The sequence below is a fragment of the Chelon labrosus genome (genome assembly GCF_963514085.1).
Source record: "Chelon labrosus genome assembly, chromosome: 20".
Lineage (NCBI taxonomy): Eukaryota > Metazoa > Chordata > Actinopteri > Mugiliformes > Mugilidae > Chelon > Chelon labrosus.
The window spans coordinates 2055491-2071887 of NC_140353.1; the positions used below are offsets into that span (position 1 = coordinate 2055491).

The following is a 16397-nucleotide window of genomic DNA, read 5'->3' on the forward strand; positions in this document are numbered from 1 at the left end:
GGCATAGTTATCTTGGCATCTAGACGACAAATTAACAACTTTACCAAAATATTTAACCCTTTCTTTCTATAGGTATCCATTAAACACAACATAGTCACAATATTAAATAAAACAAAAATTAGACTGTAGTCTTCTTGTTGGCAACTGCCAGTTAACTGTTGCAACTGGCCTCAGTTTAGCTTTATGCTAGGCTAAGTTAGCTCGCTGCTAACTGCACACATTTGGCTACATTCTCAGGTAAACAACAAAGTCCCCAAAAATATTACTTTTTAATTTCCAAGTCATCCAATAAAACAACAGAATTAGTCACAAAGATAAAAGTCCATATTTAATAGGGAAATTCAATAAGAAATGTGACTTCACTCTGTTACAAAAAAAGTACAAAGTTTTCTTTGCAATGTATAAGCAAACAAGAGGGAACAGCCTTGAGAAATACACACCAGTTTGTCCCATAACAGAAAAACAAATCACATTATCATTTTACATACAAAAAAACATGACAGGCACTTTGATTTAAAATAAACTTCCTGCATGTGTAATTTGCAGATTTGCAATCTAAAGTAACTGATGTCTGAAACACTGTCCATGTAGTGAGTAAAATCTCTTCATTAGGTAGTTATGACTGATTATGGTCCCTGTTATCAGGAGTGGACTGATAGATAGGTGGAATTAAAATGGGACGGATAACACATCAGAGGTGCGGTGTTTTCTAGGTCTACCTGGATATGTTCTTAAAAACTAAAGATTGACAAACATGTAAATTAAATTTAATAATAAAGCATCTGTGTAGACATTCAGCATGACAAAATTATTTGGGATCACAGAGTTTAAAAAAAACAAACTTCTTGAATCTGGGTAAATTCAAGGATATAATGCCCCAAGTATTACCTGTACCATCTGTGCACATGCATCTCAGATTTTACCCCTACATATAGAGGATCACACTGGCTAAAGGGCACTTCAGCAGGGCAGATGACTGACCAGATTTCTTGATACAGCAACTGGGTTCATTAACTTCACAAGCTTAGGGATTTTAATATTTTAACAGTACAACAGTACAGAAGCAGAAACCATCTAAAAACAAACAATATTTTGCACTACTGGTTGACATGTGCACTGAATATCAAGTCTGATCTTATCCACTATGGTATCAAAAAAAGAGTGAAAAGTTTAAATGAGTGACAACATACAGTAAGGAAAACCTTTAGCAGTAACTGTTAAAATGCCATTCACACCTGCAGTTCAAATCCAATTAGTGACAATAAATAAATGCTCCCAGGCATTAAAAAACTAGTAGAAAGTGGTCATAAATGATTTGCAGTGTTTTAGTTAACCAGGTGGATGAGAGTTGGGGACAATAATGTTACTGAGCCTTAAAAATCAACAGAAAAATAAACCGTTGGTAACATGATAATCACTACAATTTAAGTAATGTTTAACCCAATCTAAACATCTTTGTGTTTAAAATGGTTCTTTGGACAAACAAGCAGCTTATTTAGCTTTGAAAAGTTGAGGATTTGAACAATTTTCTGACGTTCAAACAATCGACTTCATACAAATAAACTACAGTGAATTCTGAAAACTTTTTTTTTTGGTTAAAATCTTTTCACTCCAATTAAACTGACTCTCATCCACCTGGTACCCGACACAGGTAACATAAACAGTTAAAAGTACTTTCAGGTATTTGGCCCAGATTGTGATGCGCCACTGACTGACTAAAACAGTCAGCAATACAAGACTACCTGATGAAAAGTACTTTCTAAATAAAGTATTTCAGGCAACCCTGGTGAATGTCCTCGAGATGTTTCAGACCAAATCGAGCTCATTTATGCAAGGTCCTGCACGCAATCATTTAGTCAGATTTGCTGCAAACTTAAAAGTCACTTTCACCGCTTTACAAACTTTCTTGATGTCTGAGAACACAACAGGACTTTCAAATGTGTGCCTACCACAAAGCAATATTTACCGGTACCTGGCCGGTGGCTAATATGCCACTGTGGAATTGTGAACAGTCTAAAGTGCTAAGGGGTCTTTGCAGCAGATTGACAGGTACCGTCTTTGGATGTGGATAGTGGATTAGGACGGATGCAGAAGTTCTAACAGGGCTCCAACCGCACCAAAGTAACCCTAAAAACAACAGAAACAGCACAATGAAGTAGTTAGAAACCCCTCCAACGCAAATCATTTCTGGTCCCTGAGCGGGAGAGAGGGGTAGAGCTGCTCACCTCATGCCGAAGGAAGAGTGCCTTGAGCTGACCTTTGGACCAGTAGTCCATGGCATAAGCCAACAGCTTCATGGAGAGAGTGTTCACTCTCAGGAAGTTTCCAACAAACACCACTCTCTCTATGTTCTAAGCAAAGAGGGAGAATATAGATAAATATGTCAAATATGTCAATATGATTATCATCATACAGGCACAGCTAGTTGAGGTTTAGAAAACAATTAAAACACATCATACAAAACTGTAGTATTCACTCCATTAAAGTGACTGGCTTAATGCAGTAGAGATGGAGTACTATGGATGGAGGAGTCTCACAATTAGTGAAATGGAGATCACCTGAGTTGTGGCTGTCGTATAAAGACAGTTGTGTGTGGAAGGTCCAGCCACTGGTTAATCAGTATTCCTGTCTACAATTAAGAAATAACACTCCAAGCAACTACAAGGAAAAGTTATAGAAAAATATAATTAAAAGAAAAAGTCTGGTTAGGAAGGAACATGTGTAAATCTACCTAGATGAGGCTGCCCTGATAAAGTGTGCAACGGTGGACGACAAGTAATGGATTGTAGCCAAGAGCACATCTGCTAAGACTTTAACTGAAATTACCTTCTAGAAATCTGCTGTGGAGCTTTTTTTGGCTTTATTTTATGTCAAAAATCTAAAATATATTGGACAGGATTCCTTTTATAAAAGCAATACCTCCATGGAAAATAAACCTTGCGAGTGAATACTTTTTACAGCCACTGTATAAATACAGTTTAAATAAAGCATCTCAGAGCACGTCAGTCAATATTACTGTTCAAATACTAATAATGAATAAATGTAATAATGGTTTCACAAAGTCAATATAGTGACCCAACAATTCATTCATAGTGGACAGAAATAAACACATCACTTAATGTGTTTAAGTATTTATTTTTAGCTTAATATTTTCTTCTTTTCTGAGCTGAACACCTCTAAACTAGGGCTCTTAAGAGACAATGCAGTTCACCTCCTCTACGCCTTCATAGCCCTGTACAATGCTGCTTGATCAAGACGCCACAAGGCAGCACCGTAAAGAGGCTGAACGCAAAGAGGAAACAGTCAGCGGGAGCAAATGATCAAGTAATCGTCAATAAACAGTCTTATCTCAAAGTAGAAATCCATTATAAAGACCGCGCCTTCCAGTGTAGTAGCTTTGTAATGGTGTCGGATGTCCATATTTGTAAGTTATAACCCGTTTTGATGCGTCCTTACTAACCTCATTGAGGGCACACATTCTGGTGATGGAGCCGATGTTATTAGTGATGGTGACCAGTGTTGCCCTGGCCAGGTCCTCTTTGGACACCGACTCCCTCTTTTCTTTGGACATCATGTTGCCAAAACTACACAATTAAAAAAAAAAAAAACAAGATGCATCTTCAGACCGTCTCTTCTACACAGAGCTGTATTTACACACGAATGTTCCATAATTGAAAGGACTCAAATTCTTGCTTTCACCCCGGATTTGAGGAGAGTCAATTTAGCGCTTTCCTGTTTTATTCTATTCATGCTGGAATCCATCACAAAAAGGCCTGCGTCCTACAGTAAGAACAAAAGAAGCAGCTGTAAACCGCACCTTGAGGCCACAGCCCAGCCAGGCAGTCCAAACCTCTCATAGTTTCCTCCATAGATGTCCCGAACCAGCTTGTCCACGCGGGTGCTCTCCCCTTCAGAAGCCATTTCTAGGGCTTCCTCGAAAGTAGAGCAGCCGGTCAGCAGGCAACACAGGCCCAGGAAGGTCCCACCACCGAGGCTGTAGACACACAGATTCACGATATGCAAGCTGCTTGTAATTAAAACCATCATTTGTGTTCTATTTTGGGGTATACAATTACAAGAGAAAAGGAATATTTGTGGGACATTTAAATTTGACCAATTCATAAGGGTCCCATTATGTTGAGGGAGAACATAGAACGCAAAAGTCCTTTTACAAAGCCACCAGACAGAGAAACCACAAGTAACAGACACAATATGACACAGCAACAAAACCCTCAGTTCAATTAACATATTTAAAACTTTAAATTATAGTTCCTGTGTTGTTTACTCATTATTTTAGTTACAAAATAAAAAGATGTCTGTCTATCTGTGTTGGCGCTGCAATAGACTGGTGAACTGTCGCCCGATGACAGCTAGGATAGGCTCCAGCCCCCCCGCGACCCTCCAGAGAACAAGTAAATGCATGAAATAAAAAATGAAGGTTAGACTCAATAAATAAATAAGATGTTTTTATGTTCATCTGCTTTGCAAAAAAGGCTAAAAATTAACCCATTAATTGTTGCAGCAAATAATAATTTGCATTAGTCTACATTATAAACTGATCTGCCCGTTTCAGACATCCAAACTGTTATTACCTGGTCCCAGTGACTCGCTTGTAGTTGTTCTCAGAGTAGACGGCCAGGATACTGACCCCCGACCCTATGTTGACCAACAGCAGAGGATACGGATTCTCCAGAGTATAGGGCTTCTGGATGCAGCGATCTGGGTCTGTGGGGTTTTCAAAATAGTAGCACTCTGAGGGGCCGCTGGACACCACCGAGTCAATGTAGAGCACCCCCCGGATCAAACAGTCCAGCTCATCCAGCTTATGAAGCTGCAGGTCCGCCATCTTTTTTTTTTTTTTTTTTTTGGGAGAGGAAAAGAGAGCATGGATAACATCGTCACTGAGGGGGATGTGGCCGGGAGAACACAGAAGCAGGAAAGTGGAGGAGGAGGGGAATGTAGGGGGTCAGAAAACAGGAACTTTCATTCAGTTAAAAAGGAACTGGCTTTGTTAAAAACGAAAAAAGAAACATGTCTGCGTCCTTTAGTTGCTAAAAATTACAACAATCAATGCACATATGGCGCCGATTTAGTCAAATTAGTTCTGCAAACATGTTTTATATCAAAGTCGTCATTGGTCCAAGTAAAACGTCTGAAAAATCTGCTTTGACTCTAATTTTGATTCTAATCTCAAGTGGATTTTGACTCAACTTAATGCGCCATTAAATTGCTTTTCCAGTTTCCTATGGCATTTATTTTATGAAATCAACTCCGATCACATTAGTCTTGGTCTCCACTCCTTCGCTGCCTGCGAAAGCAAACAAAAAACCAACTCCAACTGCAGACCCACCGTACGGAAATCAGACTCAAACTTGTACGCCCCCCCTCCGGTGGCGCAGAGGGTGGTGTGGAGGCTGGAGAAGTGCTTGTTGCGGCCCATCTGCAGGAAGGCCGGGAGGTCGTGCGTGGGGAAGCGGATGAAGTGCAGGTTGCCCGTCCTGCCGCACAGCGTCAGGTCCTGCAGCTCCAGGTGCACGTCCCTGATGCCGGTTTTACCATAGGCCGTGTTGGAGGTGAGGTACCGCCGGATGCTCTTCAGATTCTCCACCTCCTCCTGCTCCTCCTCTGCTGTGATGTCTTTGGGCTCGAAGTACACAAGCTTCACCAGCGTGCCTCCAATATCCATCCCAAACCAGGGAAATGCTGCATTATGTGAGATAATATATGCAAAGATCTGTTCAGCACCATTCTGAAATGACATGTATTACACTGGACAATAACACTTTATATATGTTAATGCTTTATGGCAATGTGGTCAAATGGAGAAGATGTCTCTGTGTTGGCCCATATAACAGTAAGCAGCTCCATCCTTTGAAGCAACAGTACAGCGTGTACCACGTACGCCATCTTGTTGCAAAATAAGAAACAGGCTATTTACTGCCACTACAGCTCACCGATATCACACTGAATACCGCTACCAAACTAATTCTTTTTAACCGTTATCCCAAATAAATGCACTATTTATTTTTAAGAATTTTGAAAAATCGTAACGTTTTTTGTTTTTTTTTCTAAAATATATATTGACAGCCATTTTTTAAAATAGGAAACGCCTTTTTTCTTTATTTGTGTACATATATATGCAGCTGTCCAGTAAATACACTAATCCCGAGCTAGCGATGTAAACACCTACGCGGCCTTGTTTTCTTCACCGAGTCCTTCCGATGCCTCGCCGTCGGGTTGGAGGTCCGCCGGTCGGCTGTGGCTCTTCCTGCGGGCGCGGCTGCTTCATTGTTGGGCTCGCTTCTGAAATTACCGGGCATCTCCTTGTCGGACCGCGGCTGCTTCGAGGGCGTTTCGTCTTCGTCGACACTACCATCCTCGTGTTGGTGGCCATTGAACGCCATTGAAATGACCAATTAACTACATATATGCGGAAATTTAAGATAAATTAAATCATTAAACGGTAAATGATTTATAGGGAGAATGGACTCCGGAGCGTAACGAGCTAGCTAATTAGCTAGCTAAGTGGCTAGCTGTGTCGTTTCTATCGGCTGGGCTACATGTCCTTTTTATGTTCGCTGTCAAGACTGGAGTGGGCGTGGTCATTTCGTGACTGAAGGACGCAAGAACCAATCAGAGCGCGAGTACAGCAGTCAGGAAGTGGCTGACAAAAGGAGGCTGATGTCACTTTTTTATGTTTTGATGAACCATTTTCTGATCCCAAATAAATGGAGATTACTAAATATACTAAATATATACAGACTGCATATCCTTCCAACTCTTTTTATTTATAAAAACTGTAAAGTCCTCACATGTGCTCAGCAAATAGTTTCTATCTAAATGGACAAATAGACAAACCACACTTTTTACACATTGTATATTTTGTACAGCATATTTTATATTCTTATATTTATTGCACTAAACAGCATTACAAATTCTTTGTTTATGTGCACACAACTGGCAATAAATCAAATTCTGATGTGAACAAATGTAATTTTTAGAACAGACAAATTAATTTACCTGCCTTTTTCTAAATAAAACTGCGAATTGCATTTAATCACTTAAGGTGCTTCAGATGTTAATTAAAGAGATCTGAGTAAGATAACACACTGTAATTAATCATTCATTTTAATTTTAGGTTTTAATTTGATTCAATAAGCAAATCTTTTTATAATAATTTCAGGTTTATTGACGTCGATGCTGGAGTGCCTGGCTAAAAACAGTGCATAGAATTTCAAATAAAACTTAACTGAGATAACAATGTACACATTAACATTGTGACAGTACATTTCATTACAACGTAAGCAGCTCAAGTATTCTCTTAATATGTGCAAAACCTTCTAAAGCAACTGTTTTTCTACATATTACTGTTTATTTACAGTATGATCTCTCACCTCATAGAACAAACTAGTCTCTATTTCAAGGAAAGGAAAATCAAAACAGTTATTAGTGCAGATGTGTGTTCATATTTTTTACAGTACACTAGTACATGTACTATAATGTACTCTTACTACATTTATATTGAATAAAACGGGAGGAAATTTGCATCAAAATCACTGATTATTTGTTGAATGTCTGGATGCTTTGGAATGTTTGAAACATTAGTCTCTTAAAATGCATAATTCAATACCTATATGGTGTGTGTTTATATATAAATATGTACAAATAAATACATGCAGTGCAATAGCCTTCATTTACAGCCAACAGTCTTATCGTTCCCATCAGTCAAGAGAACATACAGTCATTAATACCTAACCTCAGTGTGCCTTTAAGAACCAAAGCAAATGCATATATAACCTGAGATCATAACCCAGTTCCATGAAGTTTTTTTTTTTTACTCTATGTTCAAGTTAATTTAAGAGTAAAAATACAAAAACACAGTAAAACTTATAATTAATGACATGATCAAAGGTCCGGCAAGTCAGCTATTTTTAGTATTACAGGTAATTATTAAACCTCTGCCTCACTCCTTCCCCAGGGCAGTCACTGCAATAAGGCACCATACCTTTAAGAAGCCTGAAAGCTTCCTCTTCTCTCTTTTTTTTTATTTTATTTTTTTTAAAGGTGTTTAAACTCCCTCAGTTCTTCATCTTCCACGCCATCAGCATCGCACAGGCGCCCACTCCTACCGCCGCCGTCATAACGTACTTCCTGTTAACTGATGGGGTGAGAGGCGTTTGAAGACGTGTTGTTTCTTCTGAATTCTGGAGTGTCTTCATCGCTGGCTCAGATGGGGGGCAGGTCGCGGTGGAGGGAGTGTTTACACTTGATACAGCAGCAGCAGCAGCAGCGCCACTGGATGGAGGCGGCGTAGAGGTGGTGGTTTCTTTGGCTACTTCGCCGTTGACAATTTGAGCTTGTGGTGCTGAGGTTCGGACGTCCAGTTTAGGGATAGGTGGCTCCTCGGATACTATTTTCACTTCCTGGGTTTCCAGCTTCTCCGCGGGTTTGTTATGGTCTGGAGCAAAGCCGTTCTCCTGGCATGGTAGTGCAGTGACTGTCTTCACGGCAGAGCATGCAGGAGCAGCTTGGTTTATTTCCAGATGCTTGCTGTTAACCGAGGATGAATCCACCTCTGAGATGGATGCAGGGATGGGAGGACTTTGCGGTTGTACGCTGACAAGCTGTTCAGGCTTGCTCAGACAAACACCGTCGTCTATAGCAGCAGGACCAGGCTCGACAATCTGCAGGTGAAATAAATGACAAAAAGTCAAGTTTTTTAAACTGAAAGGAGCTGATGTGCTTTCTTAGCTTAGAGTTATGTAATATAAACAAAGTTATGTCACTTGAAATAATTGTTAAGCTTGTGGTCAACTTCAAATGAGAAGGAAATGCTAATCATAATACTGATAGGAACCAAAGATACCATGCACCGCTTCTACATCTATCTTCTTGTCGGCAGGTAATTTCTGTCTTAAAATTATTTTGGTATTCACCTGTGCAGCAGGAGGTTCAGATGTCTCCTCAGGCTGCAGGACAGACGCAGCAGGAGGGGTGGCGTCCTGGACTGGAGGCTTCTTTGGGGACACCTGAGCTGGAGATGGACTCTGTGGTGGTCTGTCCTCTTTAGGATCTGGACCGGACGGTTGGTGTGGTTGCTTGTCATTTCCGGAGCTCGTGGAATCAGGGGTCGCACCCGTATCATCCTGGATATCTGATTTTAAGTTCTCCACTGGCGCCAGGAGAGAATTAATTTCTTTCTGTGACAGTGGGGCTAAGGTGACCTCGATGTGTGGGGTCTCAGGGGAAGGAGGAGGTGTTGATGGAACAGTTGGTACTTCTATCAAAGTTGAACGTGGAGGTACAGCAACAGGCTCAGATGAGGAGACAGATTTGGGGTCTTCTGTGCTCTGGGGGGCTTGTGGCTGTGTGGTGACTTCCAGAGAAGGTATCACCTGAGCAGCTGGCTCTGCAGGAGCTGGAGGAGCATCAGCAGCCTGAGCGCTACCACCGCTCTCTGGAAGGGACACGGAGCTGGCAGATGGTGCAGGGTGGACATGTGCCCTGACGACAGTCGTTGGAGGGGAGCTGGCATTTGAATCTAGGGCAAAACAAACAACGCTGATATTTAAATCTGTTTTGACCACATGACCAAAGCCCTGTGAAATCCTCAGGGAGAAGCCAACCCTGAAACTACGCAGAAACCAGTTTGTCACACTCTCATTTCCTCTTTAACATCTGATAAAAAGGAATAAAAATATATATATAAACTATATTTTGGAAATTAGAGAGAATATGAGATTAAAGCTCAGTTGCTGCAGCCAGGACAGCCAGCGTTCTCCCACACATCTTTCCCACACGCCTGCACATAGTTGTGATCTCTCAAGGTCAGACAACAAGGAAGCACTGTTTTCCCTCACCTGGATAAATCAGCTTACAGAGCTCACGGCACAGTCGCCTGAGAACTCTCTGCATGCATGCGTAAACAGAGATTATTATAGATGCTCCGTGGACACACTGAACTCGGGTCTGAGCCAGAATTAGAATTAAATTGCTGTGTAACGTTTCTCCAAACAGCATTTCCACATAACTCCCTTTCCACGTAACTCCAGTGTACCGTGACGTGTGCAATATTATTTGTTGATTGTTGAGCCACTGTAAAAGTGTTTGGGCGCAATCACTTGGATTAAAAGTTAAAAGACGTCTAAGAGTGACAGCCTACACTTTCGTCTGCAAGGGTGAAAAAATAAATCTAATTCTAAGCTATAACACAAATGAATAAATCTACTTGGTGACTTACCGTCAGTGCCTTTCAGAGCGTTGTATTCTGCTCTGACTTCAGCTGCGATAGTTTTCTGATCACAAGCTTCGAGCGCATCGATGAACTGCTCCGGCCAGTTTACCGTTCTCTTTAGACAATCCAGAAGAAGCACCATGCCGTCATAGTTCCCACACGTCTCTCTTTTTGCTTCTATGTTTGCCTGAAATAAAAAACAAAAACACAAATAATCAATTGTCAGAGTCGTATTCAGTTTCTTCTTGAATGAACAATTGTGATTAATGCTGTTGATATTTGGTTTAAAGAAAAGAATCAAGAAATTGACAAACTCTTTAGCTCCTGATCGAAACAAAGTAATTTAAGGTATCTGTAGGTAATATGTTATATGGACACTAATACACCGATCAGGCATAACATTATGACCACCTTCCTAATATTGTGCAGGTCTCCCTTGTGGTGACTCATCAGAGAATGGACATGGGCCTTCTGATGGTGTCCTGTTGTTAGTGGGGGGCCTTTGAGGGGAGGGGCCTCTGTGGATCATCCCACAGATACTTGATCAGTTTAGGATCTAGTGAATTTGGAGGCCAGGTCAACACCTTGTGCTGTTCTTCATGTTTTTTTTTTTAGTTGTTTTTTTAAGTGTTTTTGTGTGTGTGTCTGTGTCAGGCTGCATCCTGCTGGGGATGGCTGCTGCCATCAAGGAGTGTCATTGCTATGGGGTGGGGGTGCCTGGTCTGGTCTAGGTGGGTGCTACATGTCTAAGTAACATCCACACCAATGAATGCCAGGTCCAGAAGTTTCCCAGCAGAACACTGAACTGTCACAAGGTGGTTTAAATGTTATTCACTTCTCCTGTCAGTAGTTTTAATGTTGTGGCTGATCGGTGAATATGAAAGCTTTATAATGACTCTTACCCTGTCGTCAGCAGTCAGGCAGCTCAGATGAATAATTATGTCTCTCACTTTCACCTTGCTGACTATTGTCGGCATCTTCCTCCTCAAGTATCCATTGTACAGTTTGTCACCGGCCAGCGACATCTGAAACATCAGACCGGGGATAGAAATGTTAAAAATGCTTCCTCCAGGTTATCACACTGGATTAAACTCCTCGACGGACATCACACTTAACCATGACTTTATGTTGATTTCCTTTTTTACTAGATGTGAAAGTACCTAAGATGTGCAATGATCTTTACTGTCAACAACCATCACAGACGGGATTTTTATCCACTAAACTGAAAGTAAAAGAGATCAGCCACCCTGCAGCTGTGGTGAACTAGAAAAAAATATCTTATTTGGTAGAAAGACGTTAAAACAAGCGAGGTGAAACACTCCTACTCTTCAAGGTTGCCGCTGTCAGTAGTCACTGATTAATCCCCCGTCTACACTCCAGCTTAATATGCTGCATGAATTTATCAAATAACTTATTCCACACACACAGAGATATTTTCAGGGTCAAATAGAAAACTTGTGCACACCTTTCTGTTGTATTCAATACACTTTAAACCTGTTCATTTGTTTGTACCTAAACAGAAAGGTGAAGTAATCTGTCGGGACATTTTCACAGGATATACGTCAAAGCAGCGAAGCAGCACGTCAAAAGTGTAAACGTGAGACTGTGAGAAAGAGACATGTCTCCGAATTGGAATAAATGTCAGAGGCAGAAACCAAAGAGCAAAGTCTTCTTCGTTGTATTATTAGCCCACAGAGGCCATGGTTTAACTCACGCACACACCACCGTCTGCTAACAGATAGGAATACCACTCAGTGCTGAGAGTGAAGTATGTTCTTTTCAAGCATGCGTATAAAGTAACGTGATGAGAGATTGCAGATTAACAAGGCGACGTAGGGGGTGTGAGAAGGGCAAATAAGACACCTTGACACAAAGGTTAATAATGCAGCGCTGAGCCAGAAGAATGACCTCTAAACTGGAACGTCAGAGACAGTCCTTTTCCTGTCTCGACTTTCCAAGGCTCTGGATCAAGTTTCATGCATGACGGCTCTGATTCAGTGAAATCTCACAGTTTCAGCGTCTTCAAGATTCACTTTGGCTCGAAAAGAAAAGAGCTGACACGAAGAGAGAGTAGATTTGTTTGGACATACGTGGGGGAATAAATCCAAAGTTATGAAGCAAGGTTGGGGATTTAAAGGACTGTAAATGACTAAAATATATAATTAAACTGTACTTTTTAAGCACACAGAAGGCTCTGGATTAACCTGCACAGCAATACAACATAAACAGCGGCTAGTAAATTAATAAAACATGTAATTAAAGCGAGAATTAAAGCCTGTTTTATGGTGGAAAACTACTAGTATACGAAGGTTAAGGAGACATTTAAAAGGCTGCAGATAAAGACAATATGGACGACTGGCAGTAAATTAATAAAATATATGATTAAAATTACTTTTCAAGCTTATTTTGGGGTAAATGCTGCAAAAAATAAAATAAAAAGGCAAGACACAAACACAAAAAAGACAGAAAAGACTAAAACCTTTTTGTTAATTATATAAAAATACAATATATATGTTAAAATGTTTAATACCGAGATTGTGAGCTAACATGAGCTAAAAGTTGCTTCCAATCAAATTAATACATACGACACAACCTGAGAAACGAAAGGAAACAGACTCTAGGACTAAAATAATCAATGGAAAATTAATTATATGCCTTTAAAACACTTGATTCATGTCGATAAATTGACCTGTCACATAATTTACGGCTCACCTTTTGTCTTTTTCGTTGTCCCAGCAGTTCGTGACTCCCTCTCAGTTGATATTCCTGCTCTCACTAAAACCTGTCACACACACACGCACACACATCTGCGCAACGGTGACAACCCGTTCTCTCCTCCCATTGGACGAGAGAGCCGTCAATCAAAGGGAGAGCCAATAGGAAGGAGACGATGCCGTAGCAAAGGCGGGGCTTGCTTAATCTTGACCCCCCCCCTCCCCTCCAATCGTGACCTTTCCTCTTGTTGCGATGGGATGGCAGTGGAATTAGATTGGATCTCGATTTCTGGTTTACATCTGTCTCTAATCCCTGATCCTAATCCGTTCACATGGACAGAGAGAGAGAGAGAGAGAGAGAGAGAGAGAGAGAGAGGAGGGGAGGGAGGGCATCTATACATGAAAAACAAACAAACATGACCACTTAATTTTCAACTAGTGTACCTAATGAACTGGCAACTGACTTTATTTTTAAGTAGCAATACTTGTTTTGTTTACTTATTTTTTGCTTTTTGTAGCATAATAGTTAAAAGGCAAAAGCCTATAGGTCAGCATGTTTATCTCTTCCCACTGTGGATGATATTTGTGACCACAAAATGTGTTATTTTATGACATTTATAATGCACGACTAGTAATAGAGAAGAAATTAGATAAGAAATTAGAGGACAGGAGCTCGGTGCCAGAGAAAAGAAATTAGAGGATAGGAGCTCGGTGCCAGAGAAAAGAAATTAGAGGATAGGAGCTCGGTGCCAGAGAAAAGAAGTTAGAGGACAGGAGCTTGGTGCCAGAGAAAAGAAGTTAGAGGATAGGAGCTCGGTGCCAGAGAAAAGAAATTAGAGGATAGGAGCTCAGTGCATCCTCGCACAGCTGCATTGGCCTCATGTCCCACAACTGGCCGAAATAGCTCAGTTGGGAGAGCGTTAGACTGAAGATCTAAAGGTCCCTGGTTCGATCCCGGGTTTCGGCAGGAATGTTTAACTTTAAACAATTTCCTTGAGGCAATAATAAAGTATTCTTATTATGATAAGTAAGGGATGGTTCAGACCGGCCCTAACTATAAACTGGATCAAAAAAGAAAGTCTTAAACCTAACCTTAAAAGTTAGGGAGAGTGTTAGAATTAGATTGGATCTCTACTTCTGGTTTACATCTGTCTCTAATCCATTCACTTGGACAACAAACATGACCTCTTCATTTTCAACCAGTGTACCTAATGAACTGGCAAGTGACTCCAAACAGGCACTCCAAGAGAATGAGAATGTTTTCAGTTCTAGAGGGACACACAGCAGTTAACATCCTATACAGTAGTAGCACAGAATTGCATGACTAGTAATAAAGAAGAAATTAGATAAGAAGAAGAAGACAGGAGCTCGGTGGCAGCTTCCTAGGCCTTGTGCCGCATAGCAGTGCCGAAATAGCTCAGTTGGGAGAGCGTTAGACTGAAGATCTAAAGGTCCCTGGTTCGATCCCGGGTTTCGGCAGGGTGGACTTATTTTTAGACAATTTCCCTGAAGGATTAGCGATAACTATAAGGAATGTTTTCAACCTAACCTAAAAAGTAGAGAGGGTTATCACAGGGGCATTAGGTTGGATCTCGACTTCTTGTTTACATCTGTCTCTAATCTGTTCACATGGACAACAAACATGACCTCTTCATTTTCAACCAGTGTACCTAATGAACTGGCAAGTGACTCCAAACAGGCACTCCAAGTATGCTTTAGTTTTAAGTAGCAATATTTGTTCTGTTTACTTATTTTTTGCTTTTTGTAGCATAATTGTTAAAAGGCAAAAGCCTATAGACATGTTCATCTCCACAGGAGCTCAGTGCCAGAGAAAAGAAATTAGAGGACAGGAGCTCGGTGCGAGCTGCCCAGGTCTTGTGTTGCATAAACATGCAGAAATAGCTCAGTTGGGAGAGCGTTAGACTGAAGATCTGAAGGTCCCGGGTTTCGGCAGGGTAGACTTAACTTTAGACAATTTGATTAATGAACACTTAACTAATTGAAAGCTCAGTCCAGCCGTAACTATAAACTTGATCAAAAAGGCAAGTCTTAAACCTAACCTTAAAAGCAGAGAGGGATTGGATTTCAACTTTTGGTTTACATCTGTCTCTAACCTCTGATCCTAATCCGTTCACATGGACAACAAAATGGACAAATAAACTGGCAAGTGACTCCAAACAGGCAGATAAGAAATTAGAGGACAGGAGCTTGGTGCCAGAGAAAAGAAATTAGAGGACAGGAGCTAGGTGCCACCCTTAACAGGAGTAAGCGGGCACAGGAGATGAATTAATGAGCGTGGTGCCAGAGAAAAGAAATTAGAGGACAGGTGCTTGGTGCCAGAGAGAAGAGAGTAGAGGACAAGTGCTCAGTGCATCCTCCCCCAGCTGCCTAGGCCTCTTACACCATATTTGTGCCGAAATAGCTCAGTTGGGAGAGCGTTAGACTGAAGATCTAAAGGTCCCTGGTTCGATCCCGGGTTTCGGCAGCGAAGCTTTAGCTTTAAACAAAAAGCATGTTGATGGATTTATCCAAAAAAGAGCTGAAGAAGCTACTCAGATGAATGGTGAAACATCTTCGAAAAAAACTCAACAAGTCCAGTTGCCTTTCTTGGATATACCATGACCTGGATGACTGAGAACCTTCACAGATGTCCTCGAAGGATTAATAAAGTTTATGATTATGATAACTAAGTGATGGTTCGGTCCAGCCCTAAATATAAGCTTGATCAAAAAGAAAGTCTTAAGCCTGACCTTAAAAGTATAGAGGGTGTCTGCCTCATGAACCCAAACTGGGAGCTGGTTCCACAGGAGAGGAGCCCGATAGCTAAAGGCTCTACCTCCCATTCTACTTTCTGGAATTCTAGGAACCACAAGTAGGCCTGAACTTTGAGATTAAAGTGATCTGTTGGGATAATCTGGTACAATGAGGCATTTAAGATACAATGGAGCTAGGCCTTTAAGGGCCTTGTATGTAAGGAGGAGGATTTGTAGTCTAGATTTTAAAGGAAGCCAGTGAAGAGAGGGTAAAACAAAGATGAAGGCAACAGAGAAGTCATATCTCTGTGAGATCTGCTGTATAATAAGAAGAAACCTAATAGTTTTATGACTTTATGTGCAGGAAACAATTTTGATTGGACTAGAGCAGTGTCAATATAATACTGCTAGATGCTAATTTTAAACCACAAGGACATCTGACCTAATTATCCACTGAAGGCAATCGTGCTGAATGAAACAGAGAATTACTAGAGGATTATGGGAAGGATAACATCATCGGGCAAAATTCTATTTTTCAGATGACGTGGATTAAAGACGTCAGAGTGCACCGCAGCAAATGTTTTTCATTAATAAATTGTCTGTGGTAACTCAGTGAATTGTATGTTTATTAAAATAAAACTAAATCTCATAGATCTATGAGGCACACAAGGAAACTTGCACATCTTTGCAGTCATG

General features: G+C 40.8%; 2 protein-coding genes across 4 annotated transcripts; both read right to left on the bottom strand.

The window, feature by feature from the left end:
• Window positions 1-288: 288 nt before the first annotated feature.
• Window positions 289-6675, bottom strand: pank2 (pantothenate kinase 2). 3 transcript variants are annotated; one of them, XM_084568376.1, is made up of 7 exons: window positions 6191-6675; window positions 5351-5703; window positions 4593-4846; window positions 3851-3994; window positions 3461-3584; window positions 2226-2351; window positions 289-2127 (listed from the first exon to the last, which is right to left on the bottom strand). In XM_084568376.1, the coding sequence occupies exons 1-7, from the start codon at window positions 6402-6404 to the stop codon at window positions 2077-2079; spliced, it is 1266 nt and encodes a 421-aa protein (XP_084424502.1). In that variant the 5' UTR covers window positions 6405-6675; the 3' UTR covers window positions 289-2076. The 3 variants fall into 3 exon arrangements, with proteins under 3 accessions (XP_084424502.1, XP_084424501.1, XP_084424503.1); XM_084568375.1 differs by having other exon boundaries at window positions 3818-3994; window positions 6191-6674; XM_084568377.1 differs by having other exon boundaries at window positions 3818-3994; window positions 6187-6313.
• A 3397-nt stretch (window positions 6676-10072) lies between these two features.
• mavs (mitochondrial antiviral signaling protein) lies at window positions 10073-12955 on the bottom strand. The gene is made up of 3 exons (XM_084568381.1): window positions 12947-12955; window positions 11137-11259; window positions 10073-10421 (listed from the first exon to the last, which is right to left on the bottom strand). The coding sequence occupies exons 2-3, from the start codon at window positions 11257-11259 to the stop codon at window positions 10134-10136; spliced, it is 411 nt and encodes a 136-aa protein (XP_084424507.1). The 5' UTR covers window positions 12947-12955; the 3' UTR covers window positions 10073-10133.
• Window positions 12956-16397: the final 3442 nt, after the last annotated feature.